The 26,303-nt window shown below is 37.8% G+C and overlaps 1 protein-coding gene across 20 annotated transcripts in view; it reads right to left on the bottom strand.

The window, feature by feature from the left end:
• Positions 1–26,303, bottom strand: part of PARD3 (par-3 family cell polarity regulator) — a 452,171-nt gene that overhangs the window by 165,437 nt on the left and 260,431 nt on the right. For 15 of the 20 annotated variants that reach the window (XM_039380698.1, XM_039380695.1, XM_039380704.1 and 12 more), the window contains 3 exons: positions 24,083–24,121; positions 11,610–11,798; positions 10,974–11,144 (listed from right to left, as the gene is read on the bottom strand). In XM_039380698.1, the coding sequence (XP_039236632.1) occupies positions 10,974–11,144; positions 11,610–11,798; positions 24,083–24,121 (399 nt within the window). The remainder of the gene's footprint in view (positions 1–10,973; positions 11,145–11,609; positions 11,799–24,082; positions 24,122–26,303) is intronic. The other 5 variants (XM_039380699.1, XM_039380701.1, XM_039380713.1 and 2 more) reach the window with 1 other exon arrangement.

Raw genomic sequence — 26,303 nt, 5'->3', positions numbered from 1 at the left:
GCTTAATGACCAAGTTTCTAACCCCTTTACATTGCACCCCCCATGGTGCCCTGTCAAATTTCAAATCCTTCAGCAGAAAATTGGTGAAAAAAAACCATTTTATTTTGGCTGGACAATTTCTTAAACAGACAGTTTGGGCTGTTTTCAATACCATCAGCAGACAGCTGAGCCACTTTCCCCACTCTTGACAGCTGGACGCATCAAGGTTCCTGTCAGAAGCATGGAACAGGAACTCCTATTTGGAATTGGGCTGCTGGTGCCAAAGAGATGCAGCTCACTTTCAAATGCAATCATCATGGAAACCCTAGGAAACCCCACCACTCATATTAGTAACCAATGCAGAAACACTCAAAGTTTTGTAGTTAGGAGGGAAAGAAAAACAAAAAGTTGTCAGACTTCACTGCAACCTTTGTTTTTCTACTTGAATTCTTTGCTCTGTCCTTCGTGCCTGCAGAGTAGACATCTCACGTGCTTCATTCAGCTTGGATGTTTCCCTGATCCCTGACTGCAGCATCCAAAGAGTAGACATGGCAAGCTGGGGTGCCCTCCACCCTAGTCCTCAAACCTCTGGAACTGTCAGATCCCTGCCCACCACAACTGCAGCCAGACTCTCCAGGGCATCACAAGACAAGTGAGGTATGTGGTAGAAGAAGGAATGGAGATGGGCTGCTTGGCCACGTGCACAGGGAAGAACGCTGTATGTACAGCCACCTGCCTACCCCACCTGTTCTCCTTCAGAAGACTTCCCTGAGTGACTTCCCAGCTCAGCCTTTGCTTGCTGAAGCTGGTCATCCCGTCTTCCTACATATACCTCTCAGATGTTTCAAAAACAGAAGAAAAAGTCAAGTTTTCCTTAGAGAGCCCCAGAGAATGAGAGTTCAGAGGAAAGCAGCACCCATGTGAGGCAAAGAAAACAATTTGATATCATCTAGCTGGGTATAGCCACCCCATCAGGCACAGGCAGCTCCTGGGAATAAGGAGAACAAGCACCTGTGCACTCACAGGTCAGTGTGGATGCCCAGTCTGCCAGGACCCAGTTGCTCCCTGCAGAGACAAGAGACTCCCCATGCTGTGGCCCAGTCCTCACACCATGCAGCCTTCCTGCCCCTAAAGCTCTTGGTTCACCAGGGCTCCAGCAGCCTGCTGGGCTCTCAGTAATGCTACCAAGGTGCTTCGCCAAGACCATTAAACCAATTCACCTAAATATTGTGAACTGAATTCAGCGATATAAAAAATAAGCAAATATAAAAATACATGTATTTTGCAGGAAAGTAATATGAACTCACACATCAAAGCATTAGCTCTTCCCACCAACACACATATTGAAGCACATAGTTAAATTTTGAAATCAATGTCCTAACACAAATCCCATGGCATTTATTTCATATGTATTGAAATACAGTGGGGACCAGACACTGCAAGAAACTGAGCACATTGCAAACTATTTGAAGCCACTGGGAATTTTTATTCCAAGTACTAGTCTCCAAATGAGCACGAGAGGAGTAGTTCATAGTTTTAGGAATTACAGTAACAAGCAACATGTTTGTTGGTTGTTTTTTTTTCCTTCTTGAAACAGCTGCCCATTATTAATCAGTCCACCCGCAATTCCCAGATGACTAAGAAATGTATGCTATGAAAAACTTTAAAAAATCTGCTTCAAGGGCTACAAAGCATTCGGCTACAGCCTCCACAGCAAAGGCTTTGAATTCAGCCTGATGGACTGACGACTTGTGACATCCGGGCGCTGGCGTGACGCCCGGTACGCGGAGGGGTGGAGGTTTGCGGAACGCCACGTTACAGTCGAGGAGACCGCGACTGGGAGGTCGCAGACTCTGTAAAAATTATTATTTCTGTTTCAAAGCCATCATCTGTTTAATATAAATGAGATATTTAATGAAGTTCCAAATTGTAGACTTATCTCTCCCAGTTTGATAAGCACTGGGGAGATTTACAGCATCAGAGGGTCAACACAATTACAATTGGAGGCACGTCAAGCTGCAGGAGAATAATAAACTTGCAGTGCAAGTGAATTAGACTCAATAAGGTTTAAATTGTGAAATGAGGATTTGTTCTATTAGTTTTTTTAAATTGCAGATTACAACTGACAGCTTTACTGAAAAGTAAATTAAACAATATTTGTAGCCTCTGTTATAAAGGAATCTAAGGCAAAGTTGAAGAGAAATGTTAAATTCTGAAACACACTAAGAAAAAAGAGCATAGCAACATTAAACTGCATGAGAGCTTAAACTTCCATGATACAGGTATTAAATTATGAACTAACCTTTATTTCACTGCCTTTAAATAAGGTGTGAAACTATCAAAGTGCTTTGGGATTTATTTTCCCAGTGCTATATTGATGACTTTATGTAAAAAGTGTCCAGCTTCTAGTGAGCCATATCGCACAGTCCTTTATGTGACAACCCATCAACTTTCAAACTCATTTGTGGAAAGATCTCAGGAGATTTTCAGAAAGATACTGATAAGAAGATCACTCTGAATCAGAGAAATACATAGAAATTCACTCCTGGTAATAAAGTACAGGGTAGATAAAAGAAACAGAACGAGTGTTGTCTTTAGATGGTCATGTTTTGTGAAATGGATCACATATTTTAAAATTTCCATGGGGAAAACTTTTTCCATTTCAAATTAGCATCTCAAAAGATGGTTTAAGCAAAGGAATCAACAGTCAACTACACAAATATTTTACTGAAGTTACATGCCTTTTATAAAATAACAAAAATTGCACAACTGGCTTTCATTAAAAAAAAAAAAGTCTTTTCCTTACCTTGTTAACAGAAAGTTTGTGTAAGAAAAAAAACATAGAATTTGGAAACTGTGTTGTGGGCAAGACAAAGAGACCAACATCCAAAGCAACATTGCAGTTCAAATAGACTTGTTCTTCCTGATGCATTTCTAGTAAAGAGCTTGAATTACACATTTTAGTTCCTTCTCTTAGGCAGTCTCAGTGCTATCAGGTATAATTTAATATGATTAACTGATAAAAGAGTAGGTAATATAAACAAAGGTGTACAAATTCCTGACTTCGTTAAGGGCTTAGCAATAAAAGAAATCCAGGCAGCAACTGCCTTCCATCAATAGCTGCCCCTAGCTGGAACACTCCTTGGTGTGACAGTTCAGAGTCAGAGACCAACTGAGGTTGGACAAAACCACTGGAGATTATCTAGTCCAAACTCTTGCTCAAAGCAAGGTCAGCAAGGGCAAGCTGTGCCAGTGTTTCACATCTAAGAAGAAAATTCTTTTCTTATGTATATAGAAATTTCCTGTATTTCTATTTGTTCCTGTTGCTTCTTGTCATGGCACTGGGCAGCCCTGAGAAGAATCTGGATCGGTCTTTCTTCTTACGCCCATCAGGTATTAATAGACACTGACTGGTAAGAGCCCCCTGACCCTTCTTCTGTCTAGACTGAAAAGAGAGAGTTCTCTCTCTGGATCCTAGCACTGATCTATAATAAATTATCATATTCCAAAAAATGCAATAAAACCTCTCATGCTACAGATTCCCTGTAGCTCCTTTTCTCTCCATTCTCTTAAAATAAAAATAGAAACAAGATTTTATTTTTTTTAAAGAAAAAGGGTCTCTACCCTGGCCCTTTGTCATTCAGATAAGAACCAGCTGTTTGCTAAAGCACTGTCTGTACTAACTAGCCCAGCTGCTGTTTATCTAGATGATAAAAGGAGAAATAATGCATTCCTTTTTACTTAAACACTACCATCCATCCTATCTGAAATTACGCACATAAATATGAAAAAAAGTTTATGCACAAGAAGACTGCCAAAATATTCAAAACATAAACAAACTTTTTTTTTTCAAAGAAACAAGAATCAGACTCCCTTTTTCCTTCAGAAAGTAAATTATCCAAATAGAGGCATGCAAGCATTACGGTTTTTAAAGACGCCAGTATACAAATTTGCTACATATTACACTGCATCTAGGGTACTGAAGCTCTTTCCGCCACACAGAATTATTTTCCAGGTTTTCTTTTTTTCCTTTCTTACCTGTGTACTGTGGTTAAGATGTCCAAAATGTTTCACCTTCCTTTTAAAACAGAGATACTTTTAAAATAATACTACCAATATTAAATACTGTTTTCTTTGTTACCACCCACGTTGGGATGCTGCTTGAGGGACAGGCTTTGCCAGATGCTAAAATGTAGGTAAATAGTCAGTAAAAGGGTCAGGTTTGACTTACATGGACAATCCTGCACTGGCATATGTAAATTTAGTACAGTGTTTATAAGAAATACTGCATTCTTGTTCTGGCAATGTTAAAAAGCAAGCAGAAGACAAAAAAATGCTTTCAGAGTGGTATGACAAAGCTCCCACAACTTTGCAAAATGTAGTTAGTGGTAGGTTACTGGGAGGAATCTGGGTCAAGATGGAGCTTGTGAGTTGATACAAGGACAGAAAACAGATAAAGGGGAAAAAGGTAAGTCAAAATAAATGGGTACAGACAGAAGGGTGGAACAGAAGACACAAAATACTATGAAATAGAAATCCATGTACACATTTTCTTAACAACTAAGGCGAGATTTAAGCAGCATCCTTCAGAAGATGCTCACACTGAAGGTAAAATGTTCACCCAGGACATCAGACATAAGAAGGTACTCAGATGGACCCCTTGACAGAAAAAGTGAAAGGAGCACCAAGGGACAAGTCTGCAGTAGGAAGGTTCAATGATTTCTGTGCCTTATTCTTTACTGCTAAAGATACTGGGGAGATTTCCACACCTGATCCCATTCTTGCAGCAAATAAGGAGAGGAGTGAGATCAGCCAGATGAAACTACATTAGACTAAATGGGCAGGTGAAAAGTTTACACATCACCCAGGTTGGATGGCATTCTCCCACAGGCTCTGAAGAAACTCAAACGCGAAGCTGCACAACTGGCTGGCCAAAATGTTCAGCATACTCTGACGAATGGCCATGGTGCCACAGACTGGTGGCTGCCTGGATATCTAGAGGGGATCTTAGGAACTATAGACCAGGCATCTGATCTCCTTCCAAATGAAATGGTGGCATCTACAACAAAGAGTAAGATCAGCGCAACAGACATGGATCCACAGAGAAAGCAGAAGTCCATGGGGAAATCCTGACTCTCTGAACTTTCGGGCAATGAAATGGACATAATAAATTTGCATTTTTTAAAAGTCTATATTAAGGGTTCATATCAAAGGCATTAGAAAAACTAAGTTTTCATGGGACTGGACGAAGTTTTCATTTTCTGGGTTGAAAACTGGCTAAAGGATTGGACACAAAGTTTGATCTTCGGGATGGAGAAGAGTTGTAGATTCCCCCGGGAATCTGAGCTGGGAACAGCTTAAGCTGATAAACAGCTTTATCAATGACTTGAAGATGAGAGTAAACAGTAAAATCACTGTGTTTGGAGAAGATGCTAAAGACTCTGATAGTTAAATTCTAAAAGGTCGGCACAAGACTAATCTAGTGAGAAAGAAAAAGACAAACCTTTCATATAAATTTCAAAGTCGGTAACTAGGTAATGCATGCAGGGAAAAATGATGCTGAATATCTTATACTTCCACACATGCTGGGGAAAAAAGAACAATGCTTGCTTGTTTGTTTTATAATGAAACCACTGATTTGCGAAGTCTCTCTCATTGATCTGTCTACCAGTCAATTTATCTAAACAGTTGATGAGGTCCTTATATGGACTAGAATCACGACTATTTCTCTGTTTATTGGTTTGCTCATTTTCAACTGGAGCAAAAGATGAACAGGCATACATAAAGAAATCTGGGGATCTGCAAATTATTTGCAAACCTTCATTTCAGGAAGGGTTGGCAAGACATTCATTCTGTCAAAAAAAAAAAAAAGAGAGAGAGACAAGAAAAACCCTTGAAATTTCTCATTTTGAGGAAAATGATGATGCTCTCTCTCTTAATGGCAGACAAGTGCTGCCTGGATGTGACATGAACAGAGTGCAGACCAGCAATCTGTGCCTCTAAGCTGTCCAGGTTGTAGGACTGAAAAGCACAGGATTCCAAAAGTAACAATTACCTTTATTTTCTTGAATCAGCACATAGCCACCAGCTGCACAGATCTGCCTGACAGCCGTGCCTGAGTGCTGTGAACGCATTGTGGCGGTACAGCCGGCAGCTGTTTGCCCATACAGGCTAATCATAATAATATCACTAATTAACAGAACACAGAACAAGCAGCTCCAGTGTTTCTCCTTAAATCTGAGCAATTTAAAAAATGTCAACCCTGAGTAAAAGATCTAAAAAGCTGATGGTCATCTCTTCTGAAAACTGAGATGTTAAATACTGCCTGCATATAAGCATCATCAATATTATTTTCTCCCTTTTTTTTCCACTGTTTGACCAGCTTTGAAAAATGTATCTTAAGGATTCTCTCTGTGCTTATAAGGAAAGTTGTCAAGTCAACATGCAAGGCTGAAAGCTGAAAACATAGAATAGAACAGTATATTTAACTTTTTTGAAAGGGGGGCAAGGGAACATTAGATTTAGCCAAATCTGAGATCAACTGTTTTTGTTACACTAATCTAACAACTGTGTGATTTTGTCTGGAGTGGCTGAGATATTAAACAAAGTTTTGGAAGGTTTGTAGTAGTACAGCTTACAGAATTAACTATATTGCCATACTCTGTATAGACATATTGCAAACAGGAGAAAAACTCAGATACACAGCTTTGGCTTGGAGTTCATTCATAACTACCACTCACTCCATGCTTATATCAATATTTACTACAAGATAATTCACTTGAAAACCTGGATGGATTACACGCTATCTCCTGGTGAGTCAGTGAAAATTCTTCCTACAGGCAAATCTTCAGTTCAGCAAAACCACAACAGCATAAAACTCTCTTTACCTTCTGGGAAGTTTGTGGTCTCTTTAGAATTTACAGTTATGGAAGTGCTGATGATATAAATGATCTCTTCCCTGCCTCTCTGAAGACAAGATAATACTCTTAGGGTGCTAATGTACATTTTATTGTTACTATAATTGTTGTGGAGGTTTAGTCTACAACATGAGAACTTGTGAAGCTGTTTTAAGAAAAATGCTGGCATGGAGTATCAGGGGTCAATTCACAAAGTTTTGAAACAGTTTCATGTTCAAGAAGCCAAAGAAAGCTTTCTGACAAAGAGACAGCTCCTCTGCAGCAGATCAGAAGCAACTCCGCCTGCCTCTCTAAACCCAGGACAACAGGGGTTGAGCTGTCCCTCTCTTCCAGGACAGCAGCCAAAATACAAAAAGTGCATGAAAATCCTAGTCTCAATTGGAACACCAAAAATGACAATCTGCAGAACTGTGCTGTTAAATGAATTCTCCCTCCCCTGCAATTCTTAGGGCTGATTATGAAAATTAATATTAAAAACAAAAGAAATGTATCCATACCACTAACTTTCTTAAAATCCAATTCAAACTCAGTTTAACTGAAGAAAAAAGCAGACTGTAGAGCTTGTCTATGGCAAAAGAAGCCAGTTTCACTTTGCAAATGCAAAACAACTATGGGACTTGAAGCCAAGAAAAAAGAAGGCTTTGTTTTTCTTTTTGTTCTTTTTGCTGTTATTTTTTTTAATCATTTAGATAACAACTGTTTTTATCATCCAGATGTTTAGCATAATTGCTTTTTACATTGGTATTATCACCCCGTGTACAGATTTCCCTTTCAAGACACTTGCATCTGCTCCATGGCATGGGCTGGGAATCCCAGGGAGCCAAGCCTGAGCTTGAACTGTGGCACAGGACTGACCATGCACTGGGATAGAGCAGAATGAAAACTGCTGGTGGTGATGCACACAAGGGAATAGAACTGAGCCAGTTCCACTTAGCTATGGTTTGGCCAGACTAACAAGAGAAAAAGCTCTATTTTTGTCCATAAAATGTGCACATACAACACCGAATCAACAAAGGAAAGACATCAGCTGAACGGGACCTTTTTTGTTGCTGCTGTTATTTTATGGTGACTCCTTTGGAGAATGAAAAGAGAAAAGCATAGAAAACACCGAGGAAATACTTACTCAAAAGGTAAACGTTTCTTTTTGTCTTTAATAAAACCAGCAAATCCGCATTTCTGAGGAGTTTTTTAGCCTGGAGAAAAGAGAAGTCTGAGAAGAGACCTTATCACTCTCTACAACTGCCTGAAAGGATGTTGTAGACAGATGGGGGTCAGTCTCTTCTCCCAAGTAACAAGTGATAGGACAAGAGGAAACGGCCTCAAGTTATGCCAGAAGATGTTTAGATTGGATATTAGGAAAAATTTCTTCATGGAAAGTGTGGTCAACCTTTGGAACAGGCTGCCCAGGGAAGTGGTTGAGTCCTGTGGTTGACCCTGCAGGTCTTCAACAGATGTGTAGATGTGGTACTTAAGGACATAGTTTAGTGGTGGACTTGACAGTGCTGTGTTAATAGTTGGAGTAAATGATCTCAAAGGTCTTTTCCAATATAAACGATTCTGTTCTATGGTGGTAAAAAAGTTATTAAGATAGGATTTATTCTTCTTATGCTTTTGCTTCTAATCTGTGAGCTTCTAAATTTGCCGCCAGTCAAATGTAATTTCTTTTGTGTTCTAATACTAAAAATCTTTGCTGGTGGCAGCTACAGGAATGTTCTAAGGGGACAACTTGTGTACTAGCGTGTCTAAGTAATCTGTGTTGCTGAATTAAGCATAATATAGCCAAGGTTGCCAGACATGGCCAGCGTCTGCCACTCCATGGGAAAGTGAATGTCACTGTGATCCTCACGTGCACAGCGCTGCTCTCCAGGTCTCAGTCCACACAGCCATTACTCAGGGACTAAGCTGACTGAATAACATACTCATATATGGTGTTCATCCAAGATACAGGAATAACATGATCACAGCTTATCAGTATTAGATCAGCAGAATAATATCTAAAGTTTAAATCTGTCACGTTCTTGAAGGAGGAACTGGCGTTTAATTGCAAAATGCCAAGAAAAACATTCCCTCTTTTCCTTTCGTTCAAGTCTGGGCATTGCAAGACTTTCAGAAAAGCGGCTTCTTGAATACTGCCACATCAGCAGGTAAACAGCTTTAGTAAGTCCTTTCATCACATTAAAATATGCAAACAGTATCGACATCGTATTTCCTTTGGATGAGTGTGATGAAAGCAACAATTCCTGAGAAAAATTACTTACCAAAGTTATTTTGTAAAGATGATCACTAGAGCAATAATGGCATATCATGGCTTTCCCTAATCATTATGGCTCATCTCACCAGTTTCTGAAGGAGTTGGGAAAATGCACAAAAAACTGTAAAGGAGGCCCAGACAGAGCTCCCTGTCCTGCCCTTGTGCAGATACATTTCAGGGTATCTAAATCTGGTTCCAAAATCAGTTCTTTCATCTTGGAGCACATATACTGCAGACTTTGCTGTGCTGTTTTTGGCACATGGTTTTTGCAAAATAAATCATACTAAATGTCAAGCAGATATAGGGCACCAAACTGTTCTCAACTTAAGTGAATAAAAATTCTATCAGATTTAAGGAGAAATGTCTTTGCTTCATCACTACTGGATTTTCTCCATCACGTTTACAAACACTGTCTTGATAAATTCAATCTAGAAGACTTTCACCAGAAGAAAAGGAAACATCTTCTACATCCCTTTAGAAAAAATTATACTAAACAGAGAAATAGTCTAAAATATTTCACCCTTTTTATGTAGTTACATATAAAATGCATCTGAAATTGGGTAGAAATAAGGAACAGTGTCTAAATGACAGTCTAAAGTTCAAGTTCTGTTAGGGCTAGAACAGGACATCACCACATACAAAAAGACCAGAATTCCTTCAACACCAAGTGAGAAACCATGTGCATCCAAGCTGGCTTTCTAGCAGTGTGTACATGTAAATATATGTATGTTTATAAAAGCTGTGTATAAGCAGTTAATGAAGAGGTACTTAATACTTTTAGAGAGGTTAGTGTCTTTTTCAAACATGATTTTATAATACATTGAGGACTGAAATTTTTAAAGATCAGTTTTATGCATTAAAAAACAAACTATTTTTTCCCCCAGGCAGAAGCAGCAATACCAAACCAATTTGTGCACATCATTTTTGAAGCACGATGATTAAGAAACAATGTTGTCAATAAGACCTTACTGGTGTTAACAAGAATGAAAGAATTGGCTTTTAGATGTCTTAAGAGCAGATGCTTCTCTGACCCGCCATTCAACCGTACCCTATTTAACTCAGTGCATTTGTCCAACTTGTTAAAATCATTTTGAAGCCTAATTCAGTCCTCCACAGCATCTGCAGTACTTCTCAATATCATATGTCCACATATTCCCACTGAATAGCACTATTTACATAAAATAAAAGTTAAACTATTAGAAATCATGAATAAGTTTCAAAACATCAACACATTCACATTTCTCCAGAGAAGACAGCAGTTGCAAATAATCAGAAAAAGAATCACCACTTCACCCTGAATTCACTATTTTATACTTACCTGCAACTAAGGCCAAGACACAACATAGTTAAAATTCAAAATGACAGAATTATTTGTAACAAGTTTTGCAGAATATTTACATGAAACGTTTAATCACTTAGATAAAATATAATAATATATATAATATAATAAGAGCTCTACGCTTAATAAAAAATCCTGAAAGTGACAAAGAAACAAATCAGTTAACACAAAGTCTATAAATGAAAGATTTAATAGACCTACATAAAAAACTTCAAAGAAAAAATAACGTTAACAGTAGGATCCAATTACAAAATCAATATAGTTTTATTCAGTGTTTCCTGTTTCTCATTGACAAAAATACTCAAAAGAAAAACTTTATTGATCAGTAATAACGTTAGCATGCCTAACACTGAAGTCAGATCATTTTCTAACTCTCTTTAAATTCTCAAATATTATTTTTGAAGTCTCAGAGGAAACATGACATCTCCTGTAAACACAAATAACATAGAAGTGAAAACTCCCAGTCCCGACATCAAAAGCTTATTACCTCATTGCATTTACTTATTCGCCTCGCCACAATAAGCTGAATCATTCCTCGTTTGTTTCCTTCAGTGGACATGGACCTCCTTAAGGTTTCCATAGCATCTTGATTTGTTTTGCCTAATAATGATTCTCCATTAACTGCTATGAGTTGATCATTCACTCGAAGCCTGCCATCCTGGAAAAGGAAAAATTATAGACGGTTACATGAAACCAACACAAAAGAAACTTAGTCTGCTGAAGAGAGGAAAAAAACAAAAGAAAAATAATCAACCAACTATGCCTAGTCCTAAGAGTTTATGGGTAAATGAACACTGGAATAATAGCTTCCATTGCAGCCACTGTAAGAAATGTCTATTCCAATTATAGATTTGAACTGCAAGCTATTATCATAACCTGTTTGCTCAAACAGTATACTAATTGAACTGTACCAGAGACGGCTCATTCCTTCCTGAGAATCCGTTAGGGCTGTTTAGATCTTGGGAGGTGCAAACACGTGAGTATAAATCTGAATGTTACCTCTGATGGTATAACTGGAGAAAGCTAGTTATAGAGCAATCTCACTCTTCTTCAATCTATGGTTACTTTCAAAACAGCCTCAGAAAACTGAGGACGACCAAAGTACACAGATGTTCCCTCTTACCTTAGATGCTGCTCCACCATTAATAATGGACTTGACGAAGATTCCTAAATCGGCGTGGTTTTCTTTTGACCGGTTACCTTTGACACTCACACCAAGACCAGCTGATCCAGAGTCATTCAGTGGTACTTCAAATGTCAGGAATTCCCTGGTGCCATCAGGTGTGAGGACAAGCTCCTCTTCTTCTGCTTTCTGTTGGGGAGATTAGCATGGGATTATAGAACAGCATTTCTCCTTGGGAATTCTCTTCCCTCTACAGCTATTAGCATTAAAAACTCTCTGCTTTTAACTGCAGTGCCACAATATTTTCCACAGTAATTATGTGAAGAAATGTGCAGAAATAGTGTATTTTCAATCACCTCCAGCAGACGCCTGGCTTCAGAAATATCTTACATTTGTGTCTAAGTGCTTCTCTCTCTAGTAAAGTAATTGAATCACATGTCATTACTGAATCTGCCATCAATACCAGCTCACACGTAAGCTGCTATTTCATTAGCCATAAGAGAGCTGTATCAGAAATATTTTCTTACTTGCAAACCGACAGAATTTTTAAAATATCATCACCATCTATGGAGTTTTGCAGTCATAGGAGAAACTAAGTGCAAGAAGATTAAATTCAGAAATTATTCATTGTTTAAAACTAGCTGTGTTAGGAAAAACAGAAAATTACACAGCTGAGATCTGCAACAGCACATTTCTGCTATTGCCAGGATTACAATCAAATCCAGCTCTGACACTAATTTTTCTGTCTTTCCCAACTCTGCCCTTCACCTCTGTCCTCTTACCCACCTCATTGGAACTTTGGTGCCCTCCACACACAGTTTTAGCTGGGCTGAGACAATCCCAGGTTTTAAGTACCTGGAATTATAGTCCCAGGCCTGCCACAGCCCCCAGCAAGGAGATCTGCAGTGACACCCTTCCATGCCTCCAAAAGCTGTGCAAGCGGAGGTGACCAGCCTCTCACATCACCTCCTGCTGCACTCAGGGTGCCAGCAGGCTGGGAGCAGGGGCCTTGCAGTGTCCCCACAGCAGTGACACTCGTGGGGCAGCAGCATGGACACAACAGCAAGGAATGAAAGTGGTCATGCCCTTAGAAGCAGTGCTCATGCACAAGAGACTGCTGGAAAAAGTAGGAACAGAAGACACAGGCTGTTCACCAGCCTGTAGACAGTAGACACTATCCACTTGTCTCTGACTCTCTTCAGTTATAACAGAGAACCACTTTTGGTTAGAACTTTATCAATTAAAGAAAAAAGTCATGCCCTTAAAGGCAACTCTCTGCAAAATGATGCTCATGAACCCAATTGTCCTGGTTTTTTCTCATCCACATGAAGGAGAAAGACTAAGAGAACATCCACCAGGAGGTGCACGCTCCTGTCCCACACTGGCAGTTCTCTGGAAGAATTAACCCGACGAAATTTTCATAATCTTAGCAAGCATGTCACCTCCCTTACTGACACTGATTTTATACTGACTTTTCCCACGTCACTGATCTATTTGCAAAGCTCACTCATATGAGTGAGAAGACGTATGAGAAGTTAACATTCGCCTGCTGAGCCGTGCCTGTTTCTTAAGACTTGAGGAAATGCAAAGCTGACAGGCTCTTCTGAAATCCAAACACAGACTATGGCAAAGATAGATGTGAAAGCCATGTGGAGTACAGCAGACTGAGATGATCAATTTGGGCACAAGCATGCTAGTTGTGTCACCATTGACCTAGAAATGCAGTGTGAAAATGTCACATGGGAAGGCAATCAGACTGCTGAGAGAGCCGTAACAGCCAAGGGAAGAAAAACAGGATCTTTTCCCATTTTGTTAAAAGCATGAACCTTAATGTGTTCACCAGCCCTTCCCTTTGCACTAAAACCCTCTTGTTTATAACAAAGCATAAGGGTTCATCAATTTAAAAAAAAACAAACAAAAACAAACCCCTCCCCAAAAAAACCCACCAAAACCAACCAAAAACTTACACCCCCTATGCAACTGCCACAGCTGGCTTGCTTATGAATCTCATTATTCAAACACATCTTTTGGCCACACAAAAGAGCATGATCAGTGCTAGCTGTCAGGAAGGGAAAGGTGTACTGTGCCCATTGAAAAATACTGGATCTAAAAGATGTTTCCCAAATTTGGGGAAAATTACAACCGTAATTTTCCTGCTTGGCTCACAGAAGCACTAGCTCCAGCATACATTTGAATTCATCTTTTGTCAAGTGGCTGCAGAATAAAACAATCTGAGACAGACACACATTACTTTTTAGTTTCTGTAACACCGATTACTTTCATATTCTTAATAAATAGTGGTAGGAATAAAAGCTTGCAAGCCAAAAGAGAGATAAATCCAAGGTAGGATGTATGGCTAATCCAAGGAAGCAGATATGCTTACTGAATTTTTCTTTACTACCGTTAACATAAACTAGAATCAATTGCCCTCCTTCTCCAATATTTTCTAATTTTCAAAAAAATCTGCCAAAACTTCAGGTAAAGCAATCTCCCTTCCAGGGCAGAGAACAAAACTGCTTCCCTGCACAGCCTGTTGGGTGCACTTCTATATGTTAAGGGGGCAACTGGAATGAACAGCTCACGAGCACCCCCAAGGACTTGGCTAATGGCCTCTACCCTACTTCTCTTCAGCAAGACCAAAGAGCTGCATTATCAGCTCAGCACTGTTTTTAATGCGAGGCTTGTGCTTTCTTGTTTCCTGCAATCTTGAATAAGGAAATAAGTCAATATCAGGCTACAGACACTTGAGTGCACAGGTGAAACTTGAGGCCAAAACCTGGAGCAAACTACTCCTTAGCAGTTGCACATGAGTGAGTAGATCATGCTTACGAAAAAATGAGAAACAGCAGCCTCAGCACTGGAGCACAAGTATCGATGGAATGAGAAAATTGCTCAACTCATCTGAGGAAGAAAACTGCCATTACTGGGCCATGGTTAAATTTCTTTAGGGACTTCATGGGGTATCCACAGATTTTCTTGAATAAGCAAGCTTGCTTCACCACCATACCTGTGTCTGCAATTTTAGGGACATGAGAAATCTGGGTATCATCTCTCAGTATCATATGCTTGAATACAGATTTTAGAAAGAGAAAGCAATAGAGAGGAAAAAAGTGAAAAACATGGTTTTCAAGACAAAATAAACTATTAACAGTCAAGAATTATGGATATGGAGGTACCAACTCTAACATTTGCACCACACCATGGTATCAAAGAAGGTCCTATTATAAATGATATATTGAACACAGTTTCATACATACAAACCTTGGAACAGGACCACACATTGATAAAGAACCTCCAAGCATGTCAAAAAGGAGCCATTCACAGAGAAATGAGTGGGCAGATTTTATCCTGCTACCATAATATTTTGAACTGAAGTTGTAAAAACAAAATCCAACCAAAATCAACCCAACAAAAACAAACAACAACAAAAAACCAAACCAAAACAAAAAAGCAAACAACAACCAAAACCTCAAAATGACCAAATCCTTTGTTCCCCAAAGCCCTTTAGAGTACAGAAACAGTTTGCATACTGTGACTCTCCTCAATCAATTTAATAAAATTTGTAATGAAATTGTGTTGAAAATTAAGTATTTAAATGTAATAAATCCCTGAAATTCCTTAATACACCCATGAGATGGCAAAAAAATGCCCAAAAATCAAAAATGCAGCATTAAAAAATTTCAACTGAGAACACAATCACTTCCTAATTGCAATAGCTTCCATTTGATCTTGATATTCTCTAAATTAACAGCCTCACTATGTCAATCAAACACCTCAACACTATTTTCATGATTAGTTGATCTGTGGGAGAAATTTATTCCTTCATATACTTTGACAGGCCAGCAGTAAACATGCAAGCAAAATTATGTACTGTGAACCCTGAACAACAAAATTCAACTCCCTTAAGATTTTTCACACACTATGTCCAAAACAATTAACAGCAGAACAGTATTCTGTTCAGACAGAAGCTGCTGAGAAAAAGGTCATCTGAAATTACTTCAGCTGGATGAATGAAGCTGCTCAAGTATGTAATTTGTATTAAAAATTTGATTGGTGATAAAATATGTAGGTGACTTTTTTTGGCTTCAAATTCATGTTTAGCATCAATTTATGCTAAACGACACTTGAGATAAGTTTTTCACCTTTTAAATACAACATAAATATATTGTAAATTTAAAGATAAACTTCCTGACTAGCCCAAACTTATGGCAGTGTTTTGATATACACAGAGATTTTAAAAAGCCATAAGATAAACACAGGGGGAATTGTTTTTCTCTTCTATACAATATTGGTTTCTGATCTGATCATAAAATCTGATTTAATTTTATAAACAACATTAAAATAGACTTTGACAGTAAGAGTGCCATAAGTTTTCTCATTATGCTAGTAACAGCATCTCCTCTCTATCCTTTTATTTTTTACATACGATTGCTTAGGACTTCTCCCCTTTACAGGACCTCATCAGGGTTCAGCTGGTGAGTAAGCAGCATGAGATGGGTGAAAACAGAAACTGAACAGCAAAGAAAAGCCTCCACCCACCTAACGGGGGGAGCAATTTTCAATCAAGCCAGGACAAGCTTCTGAAGTGACTCGCTGCAGATACAAATCTGGCTACATTCTCTCCAGTGAAGTTCATTCTCTTGCAAGCTTAGACATGCTGCCTCAGCGGCTATCCAGTCACAGAAACTCGTTTGCATGTTACTTTGTGATTATATACAGAGAAAAGCATTCCTGTTTCCTTTCACAGAAGCAATCAATAAAGCTCTGCATCTCCACTCTTAAAGGATAACCTATATTTCCAAGTTAATGAAAACATGTACGTGAAAACTTTTACAGGGCTCTCATAGGTACATGTATATGCATGTGCATATACAAGCACACCCATATATATATAAATATATATATACCACAATGATGACACTCACGTGATAAATTATGTAACTATAGCACAAACACTAACACCTCCAGCAACCACACTGACCATTCAATTCACCTGCCTCAAATCCTGTTGTGTCCAGCCTTCTAACATTACAGTCCTGTTAGCCTCTGTTTAACTATTACTTTGTTAACCTATCAACCTTTTGCCTCTCAAATGTGTCTTCTCTCTTTAGAATTTATCCAGATGAAAAATCTGAAGTTCTTGGAAGATGAGTTTGAAGTCTCAAGGATGTAAGAGTTCACCAGGTCTGGCAAGTGTAGGCTGTAAAACTACAGGAAACTACAGGAAACTGTAAAATCCAAGGTTTAGTCATTTGCTTACAATAATGGGGCATTCCAACCTAACATCACTGCCTTTTCCAAGATATTTTCAGTATTCAGAAGATTTTTCTTCTTTCTCATAAGGTACCCACAATATTAAGAATTCATAAGTCCTATACACTGGGAAACTAATAAAATTTGTCTCAGTATTATTATAACAAAATAGAATGATGCACGATTTACTCAAGAGATTTCACTTAGCTATTGTGCAAAGACATTCTTGACATCAGAGATGACTCAAATTGTTTTGTCCTTCAACTCAGGATGGTGACACTGCTGTCATACCAGGCCACCTTCTAAACTGAGATACACAAAAAGCTGATGACTCACTTTTATCCTATGCCATCACGCATACAAAAGTAGAACATATGAAATTAAAAGCTCTAAGGAACCAAAACAGCTTCCCTGGTCAACAACTGTTTGGGGGGGGGGGGGGGGATGGTTAGTACTTAAAAAAATGTAATGTATTACTGCTGGAGGGACTGAAAACAGAGCAATGTACCTGGCCTGAAACACACCTTTATAATGTCAGTTCAAGCTCCTTCTTGGGAAAAATAACTGAGAGCTGGTGCATCCTGCCACGGGTAGGCATTAAAAATAACTATAACTAGAGCAACTCAATCAGATTTAAAGCTGGACCTGTGGCAGAGAAAAACCTGGTAATTGATCCAATAATGCCATGTACCCTCCAATCCAGTTTCCCCCTGGAATACAAGACCTTTTATTGTGTTTTGGTTTGGTCTTTTGTTGGGGTTTGTTTGTTTGTTTCTTTTTAAAATATAACCATCATGTGTTGCATTACAGGTTGTGAGGACCTGAAGTGTCTACTTATGAGGTTATAAAATGATATTAGGGCTTAAGACAACTAAACAACTAGAATCCTAATGCTTGCTTTCTTTTTCTAACTCTTCCTAGATTAAGTATTTTAATATCTCCCATATGTTAGATAAACATTAATGAATCTTACTTGCACGTATACAGACTCGTTACTCATATTAGCCAAGTTAATCTGTCACATCTGGCAAAGACAGCACTCATTCAAATCAAACAGCACATGCTAAGTATCAAAAACTACATCTGAATTCTGAGATTTTATGGGAAATGTGGTCTGCTTTAATCTTAATCCTATCAAGAAAATTTTTGTTGTATATTATATGTGGATTAACTTTGGTACGTATTTATAGGCAGAAATGCTAGCTCATGAAAGTACTGTAAAACAGGCCCATTGCATTTCCTATTATGTCCATTTTAAGGATTTAATTTAATATCAGAAAAGATATTCCACACTCAAAAATGTCTTCAGTTTAAAGGCTTTGATGGATTAAAATATGATTTAGGAAAAAAAAATAAATGTTTTTCCAAAGCACAAAAATTCTAGCATATGATTTTCATTTAGTATGGAAATCAAAGCTCTGCAAAAACCCATGTTTAAGTACATCCACATGTTTGTTATTTATATCTATAAGAAGTCCATTGCTTTTCTATGCTAACATTACTCTCCCTAATGCCAACACTCAGATCTGGGCTGTCATAGAAACTGGTTTAAGCAGATGAGATTTTACATTTCAAAAACTGATCAGACCACTAAAAATATTCTGTTGGTTCTGTACCTCAGGACTTCATGCAGGGACTAGTCTGCTGAAGTTACCATAATGATCGTACTTTATTCCGGTCAACATACCTTTTTCCAAACTGTTGTTCCTACTCAAACTTTCTGCTCCTACTGTATGTTCTGAAACAAAAATATGTGATTGTAATGCTAACCCCGTTTCTTTACAGGTTGCTTCTCCTAGAGAAGTGAAAACCAAGGGATTAGATACACAGCAGGTGTCTGCTCCACCAAAGAAGCCTATAAAGCTACAGCTCTCTACACTACCCCTTCTTCAAGAAAAACTTCAATGCCCAACACACTAATGACACAGCTCCCCAAAAATCTTTATACTTCTCTCACTGGCCTATTGGATTTACAAGACCTGAAAGACTAAATAAGGAGATAGAGAGTGTCTGGGAAAGCCAGACAGAATAAACAAGTTGAAAGAGAAATAATGCCTTTGTAGAAGTCCATGGTAAGAAACACACTCCACAGGAAGCATATGGAGTACTCAGACTGATCTGTGTCTTACTCGTACTTTCAGGCAACCATGGCAAACCATTTAATCTCACTATTTTCCCTGGATTTAATATCAAGGAAAAATCAACACAAAGAATCTGAAGCCAATGATGCAGTAAAACAAGGTTTGCACCAAACCAAGTTTGTACACACCAGTGTGTCTTCTGGATGACTCTGCAGTGGTGGCACTGAGGCAACCCCCTGCCACAAAACCCAGTGGAGAGACAGGTTGTCTTCTACAAAACTGGCAATTGGCCAACAAGTGCTACTACCAATGCCAGTGTCGAGAAATCTGCCAAAGTTGCTCCATGGTGCTGCATGAAGCCAGCTTAAGTGTGCCACATCACAGCCCATGTAAATCACCTGCAGGTGACAGTCAACTCTATGAGCCTGAGGGTCAGTGTCAAGCACATCATTACACAGAAGTTTATGTGGATCATCACTGAACATTCCAGGAAATTCAGACTGGTCAAAAAGCATTCATGAGCACTATCACTCAACTGCTGTATTAATTATTTAGTAGGAATTAATGTCTCATCACTACTCCTAATGCACAGAACATGCTATTCAATACTGGAGTATCTCCTACGGTAAAAGACTGAAAGTACAACAGTGGCCTGCAGAAAATCACACATTCACTACCTGTTCTTTCATATGGCCAGTGATCTGTTTCTTATGTCACAATTTTATCAAAAATATTATCTGAAACCACTCAAAATAGCACTAAAATAGCACTTTTAAAACATTGCAATCACCCTTGTGCCTCACACCGTTAGAGGATAAAAAGGTACAAAAATATATCTGCAGTACTCCTAAACACTGTGGAGGAAATAACAGCATCAGTCAAATATATCCTCTTTCAGTGAAATCATTCTGTTCCTAATGATAGCAGCATCTCTGCTGGTGGGTCTGATATTAGTCAGTGTATGATCTTGGCTCCAGTTTTAGACATTTGGATCACCTCTTGCAACAATGGAAATTGATGAAGCTTTTAACTGTTTTTCAAAGCTGGTTGTGTGTGAAGGAAGAGTTGCATCAACCAAATGACATAAAGCTGCTATAAAAGCTGAAGTTCTATGTAAGTGCTAAATAGAAAATGATGGAAACTTAACTTACAGCTTTTGAAAAATATATATGGATACATCTCCAGTGATTAGGTACCTTGAAGTAATACAAACAGCTTTTGAGCAAAAGTAAAAGACAAACACACATGCACTCAGAACACCACCCTCTTAAAGCTCAACACTGACTGTGGTTTTTTCCCCAAGAATTTTCTATTTGCATAAATTAATACAAATCATGTATTTCTAGGCATTTGTGAATATTATCTCTCATATTGACAACATGAAAAGTTGCAAACAAAATAACTATGCATTAGTGCTTACAAAATGCCTCTGACCAGCATCACCCTATTCCTATAGGTAATGAATTCTTGCAAAAAAAAAAGTGTAGCTAGCTAATTTACTCAGAATCACACATAAAGTATATGGCAAGAACAGCAATTGGATCGGAAAAAACGTGGTGATCAAAATGAAATTTAGATAATAACAGGAGTATCAAATGTTCAAGTTCAGAAGAAAATAAAAAGCAATCCCATTTGCAATTTCTATCAGGGTTGCTAAACATTTATATACTGTTCCAACACTCTTGTTATGTCACTGTTACGAATCCTGCACTCACTAAAATACATAACATTCTGCTCACTTACAGCAATTTGACAGAAAAACAAATGAGAACAGAAAACTGAAGCTTTCCCATGCTGCTGAGTGCAAAAATCATGAAATGAAATCCTGAATCCTAACTTTGAATTGTCTTTTATCAATAGACAACACTCCCTAGAAAACACTTATATGATAATTATTATTTTTCTAGCATTCTGCTTACATGAAAGTTAACTTGCTGGTTCTCAATTCAGAAAACAAACAGTGAACGACAATTGTAAGAGCAAAATACTACTAAAACATTATTGCCTTTCAAAGAGTATGAGGAAAAATTAATTGTCAGATGTTTTACATAGCATAATTAACAGTTCATTTCAATGCACTGTAACCAGATTAAGATAATTATGCTTAGAAACAGAAATGTAATAATGATAAATTACTAGTTTTCATATTACGGTCAATTTCCTACATTCCAAATAATCACCACATTTAGAAATAGGTGCATCTGTTCCATGCTGTCAGCAGCTATACAAATGGCACAAACTCATGGCTGGGTGAAACAATCTTTCAACCAAGATATGGGAGATTTCCTTGCTACATAAGTAAACAGCATGCCAGCTCTGTTCATAAGCAAAATAGAAGGTAAAATCAGCAGTCCTGTTTTTACCAGGGCACAGTTACTGATTAGAAGGTGAAGATGCTGGAAAGCTTGAATTCTGTGAGTCGAGCAAATTACAAAATCTCCTCATATGGAAGTTCAAGACTGAGAATATAAGAATCTGTATTCTGTGATGGCATATAAAATATGAAGTTATATGCTTTCTGTATGGGTTGTAAGAAGTAACTCTGTCAAGGATTTCAGGTCACAAATCAAGAAAAAACTGATCTTCAAGGTTTCCATTTATTACATCTATGAGGACTAACTACTGCATCCTAGTGCCACAATATTAATGTAAACCATTTCAAAGTAACAGTTACATGAATGTAACCCCTGAGTGTTAAGAATTTATTGATAAATTAGGCTTGATATTTTGAGATTTTATTTCAGGCCTTCCACTTTCAAGGTTATTTTTTTTTCTTTTTTAATTTCAAAGGTGCACTTTTCTTCTATTTCCGCACTAAGGAATAAACAACAAAAAAACCTCACAACCATTTTGTCTTTAAATTAGAAACAGACTTGCATTTCACCTTTCTCATTTCTGTAGCTTCACTGCTTTCATCATGCTTTTTTGTTGAGGTTTTTTTTTGCTTTGCTTTCTACTATCAAGTCCTTGACACTTGGAGACTAAAACCTCACAACTAACAGCACAAAGATCAGAGCAGGCACAGAAATAGAAATTGCAAGATTAGAAATCTCAAAGACCAGAAAAGTAGACAGATGAAAAATAAATAGGTATTGAGGCAGAACTAAGGAGAATAAAGGAAAGCAATGAAAAATACTTTCAAAAATAATAATAAAAAATGTGTAACTGTATTATTAATGTATAGCTGAGGAAAATTAGTTTTGTAGAACTGGATTATCACAGTTATCCAAAGCAAAGTAGATTGGAAGAAGGGAGGTAAGTGTAAAAGCATTGTGAATTATAAATATCCACTGAAACCTTTCACATTTAGTCCATTTTTTTATTCCCACACTGGAGTAGACAATATAAAGAGACCTAGTTTTCCTACTATCAATCATTGTTGTTCTGAGCCTTCAAATAAATAACAAAAGAATCCCAACACCTAATGAATGAAAAACACAAGACATTAGGCATTTTTTTTAATATAGTGACCAGGTTTCTAGCTTCATTCCCTCAGTAACCACATATGTTTTCCAACTAGTTTCCATATTTCCAAGGCTTGCTAGGGTTTTCTGGCTGTTTTTTTTTCAGAAATCCCTAGTTACTCATACACTATCTGTCCCTTCTGCATAATCTCCTGGTTAACAAGCAATGTCTACCTCACATCTAAAGAGAACAAATGAGAAACACCTATTTTCTTTTGGTCTTTCCTTGGATGTGTCAGAGTGTTGGTTCCAAGAATGCCAGAGAAAGGGTTTCACCATGGAATTTGCTCCAAAACATTAACTTTGCAAGAGATAAGCAACTGATTTCTATAAACACCTTGCAGGAAATCTGCCTTATCTCAATGAGTTTTTTGGGGCAGAATTTCAACTTCTAAAACCAGGATAATTTTATAAGGCTGCACCCACACATTATTCTCAATGGTATCCAATTACAGCTAGAAATACTATGCTGGGCTTTGATCTTTGATCTCCCTTTATATCAGCAGTACGTGGTATGAAACCATGAAGATAAAAACATACTGTACTCTAATGAGATGCACTAAAAAGATACTGCAAGGCATGTCTAAAACAATGGTATACCCACGTTTTAGAAAGGCCTTATGCAGATGACTTTCACACTAGAAGGACACCAAAAGCCAGAAGGATAAAAGTGAATATTGCTACGTTCAACCCAAATGCCCATTTTAACAGTTACATTCCCCTGGCCTGAAAAAATAATAGTATCAGCCAATGTACCCTTGACTATTTCACTGAGATGGCTCTTACATCTATTCACTTAGTCCTGACTTTCTTTTTATCGCAGACACCATCTCACCATTGCTGCTAAGGCATTCTGAACCAATTGGACAAGCTCTTTCTGGTTTTCCGCAGCTTAAATAATTTCAAATCCCCACATGTACTCTCTCAATTTCTCCATAATCTAATTTCTTATTTAATTTTTAAATGAGTACCTAACTGAATGGAGCTTCTTGAAGTATGTTTTTAATTAAAATACAGTGCAACTTTAAGGTAATATATTATAGTAATATCCTCTGTTAGTATTTAATGAAATAAACCTTTTATTTTAGAAAAACTTGTTATATGTATTAGTATATTGTTTATTGAACTGATCCTGTGCCACTGACTAAAGTGAGGTACATAAACAGTATACAACCTCAATATAAAGCCTCACTGACACATCACATACAGACCAGTTTCAGCCTTCTTAAGGTTGAAGTTGATACTATTTCCCTATAGTTTCTTAAAAATAACTAACACTAGTTTGCTATGAGGATACAATTAAAACTTAAACCCCAGCTGCCTAACTTCTGTGTTTGTATCTCATATTTCAGTCATATAATCATGATTAAAACAATTAGTTTCAATATGTAACCCAAGTTAACAGTCTACTCTTATCATTTAACTTTAGGTCGTTGGCTGTGTATAAAAGATGTAATTTCAAATAGCACTTGGACGTATGTAATAAATGAATTGTATATAATTTTTAAACAGTATTTGAAATTACATTAAAAAATGCATTTAAAATTTAAAGCTACAGAGAGCCATCTACAGTATATAAGATGAAAGAAGGATCTATAAAACTTTGATGGAGAAGTGCCATATCAAGTTAAAAACATTTGGGAGTCTTCCAATATGGAAAAGACAAAGCTCTTACCGTTTCCTTTGGAATTTGTGACTGGCTTTGTTCTGCATTCTAAAGGAAGTAAAAAAAATAAATAAGAACACGACTACATATGACATATACTATCTATCATCATGGGGATAAACAAAGAGCTCTAATTCTGATGTGAAGTGGTAATGAAAAAATGAAGGGTGTTTGTCATAACTCTGACTGAAAATTGTCTAAACAAGCACTAAAAGAGAGGTGAACAAAAATAACTCCAGTGATCTTGTGGTAGTGCACCTGACTTTATTTGGTTATGGGGGAGGTGACTATCTGGGCAAGGAAGAACCATGGCTGCTTGCACCATTTTCTGGCTGAGGGAAAGTTCTCATTCAGGGATGTTCTCCCCTGGCCTTTCCCTTCTGCTTCGAAGTTTTCAAAGAATGACCTCGGTAGTCCAGATGAACCCTTCCAAATATTTCAAATGAGTACCTATTTTTTAAAACACCCATTCTCATTTTAGCAAGGGATTCCCCTTTTGAGCATGTTTGGATGAACCAGAACAACAGCACTGGATATCCCAGTACAGGAGGGTTCTTTCAGTTCACCGGAGATGGGACACTCCTGTACTTTGCATTCCTCACCTGTGTCTCAGAGCACATAAGGCAGACACACGTCATCGGAAAATGCAACCCCCAAACAATTCTGGAAACACACGTAAGGAACTATGGCTCTTCCAAGCCCATATTAAAACCCATATGAACACTCAGGAGACACCTTGCTGCTGGTTGGCTGATCACTTTTGGGCTAACCAGCTATTTGTTTCCATTCAGCTGGGAAACAATGAAATGCTAGGGTTTACTGGACATTTTTGCTTTAGGTTGTTTTGAAGGAGATTCAAATGATAAAGCACAAAAATGTAGTGGCTAAGCAGTAACACAAACATCCAGTTAGCTTCAACCTGAAGCCAACAACCAGTAAAGAAAAAATGATGAAGGAGACAACTACCAGAAACATGTAAAGGACATATATGTACCAAGGGGCATATTAACTTGTAGGGTACTGGAGATTAACTCTGTTAGCTAGTCTCTGTTGATACTGAGAATATAGCTCTAAAGCTAAATAACCCAAGCCAATCCTTCAGATTATTCCCATAGTCGGTAGCAGCTCTAAGAAAAGGCTTCACAAGTTACATGAGGTAACCACAGTGCTACAGGAGCTTCATTTAACCAGAGTAATCCTCACCCCTTTCATGAAGGGAGGGAGCAAGGAATATCTTTAAGAGACAATGTGCCTCTACCTCACATTAACTTGGACAAGCCCTAATAGATTACCTATCTGGCATTAGGTAACTGCAGAAGCAATAAAAATGCCTGATATTCTGGTGAAACATAATCATTCTTCCAGATCTTACCGGTCAGAAAAGTTGATTTCTGCCAATTTGATTTTATTCCCTGCTTCCACCTTTTACTCACTTTTACCATGATGTGCTGCACTGGGTAATCACGTGTACATACTTCCTGACCTGATCACACAGGCTACAAAGATTCCATAATAACCTAAATGGGCTCAGCTTAACAATCACGTAAGTTTTAGCTACAACTACATAGTTTTGTAGGTCTCTTTCAGACAATAACAGCAACATACATCAAAGACATTAAATTCCACAACTTTCCTAAGTTTATTATCTTCATTTTACTCAAAAAGAAACCCAAAGATACTTGTTTTCAAAAGTCATTCAACAAGCCATAACTCAAAACATAAAATCTAAACACCTCTTTTATTGGGATTACTATCAGTACAAATGTTGGTAAATATAAAATGGTTTAAATATTGACCACTCCTCAGCAAGCAACAGCAAGTCCTGCCCTTTATGAGATGGATAACATCAAATGACATGATTTTATACATACGATTTCTGAGACACATCTCATTTAGTTACTATTTAGAGCACACAAATGTAGAAATAGGGGAAGGATGCAAAGACAAATTGTTCCTAGGTGGCCAAAGAAGGTTTGCATGTGAAAAAGATGAACTGACATGACTTCAGACTTCCCCTCCCTATTTCGATATTATTTTTTTTTTTTTCATAAAGCTAGTAAAAGTCTATGAGAGGAGCTGGTTGAAAAGACCTCTTTTATTTTTTCTTTTAGGATCATTTCTTACCAGAGAATAAAGAACAGCCCTTATGATGACTTTTAGTTCAACACCTTCCCCAGCAATTCTGCTCCCACTCTTTGACAGCAGCCAGCAGTGCACGCCTAAGAGTCCT

Source organism: Pipra filicauda, unplaced genomic scaffold (genome assembly GCF_003945595.2).
Source record: "Pipra filicauda isolate LSUMZ 115617 unplaced genomic scaffold, ASM394559v2 scaffold1_size10287979_pilon, whole genome shotgun sequence".
NCBI lineage: Eukaryota > Metazoa > Chordata > Aves > Passeriformes > Pipridae > Pipra > Pipra filicauda.
This window is presented reverse-complemented; position numbering and strand designations above follow the sequence as displayed.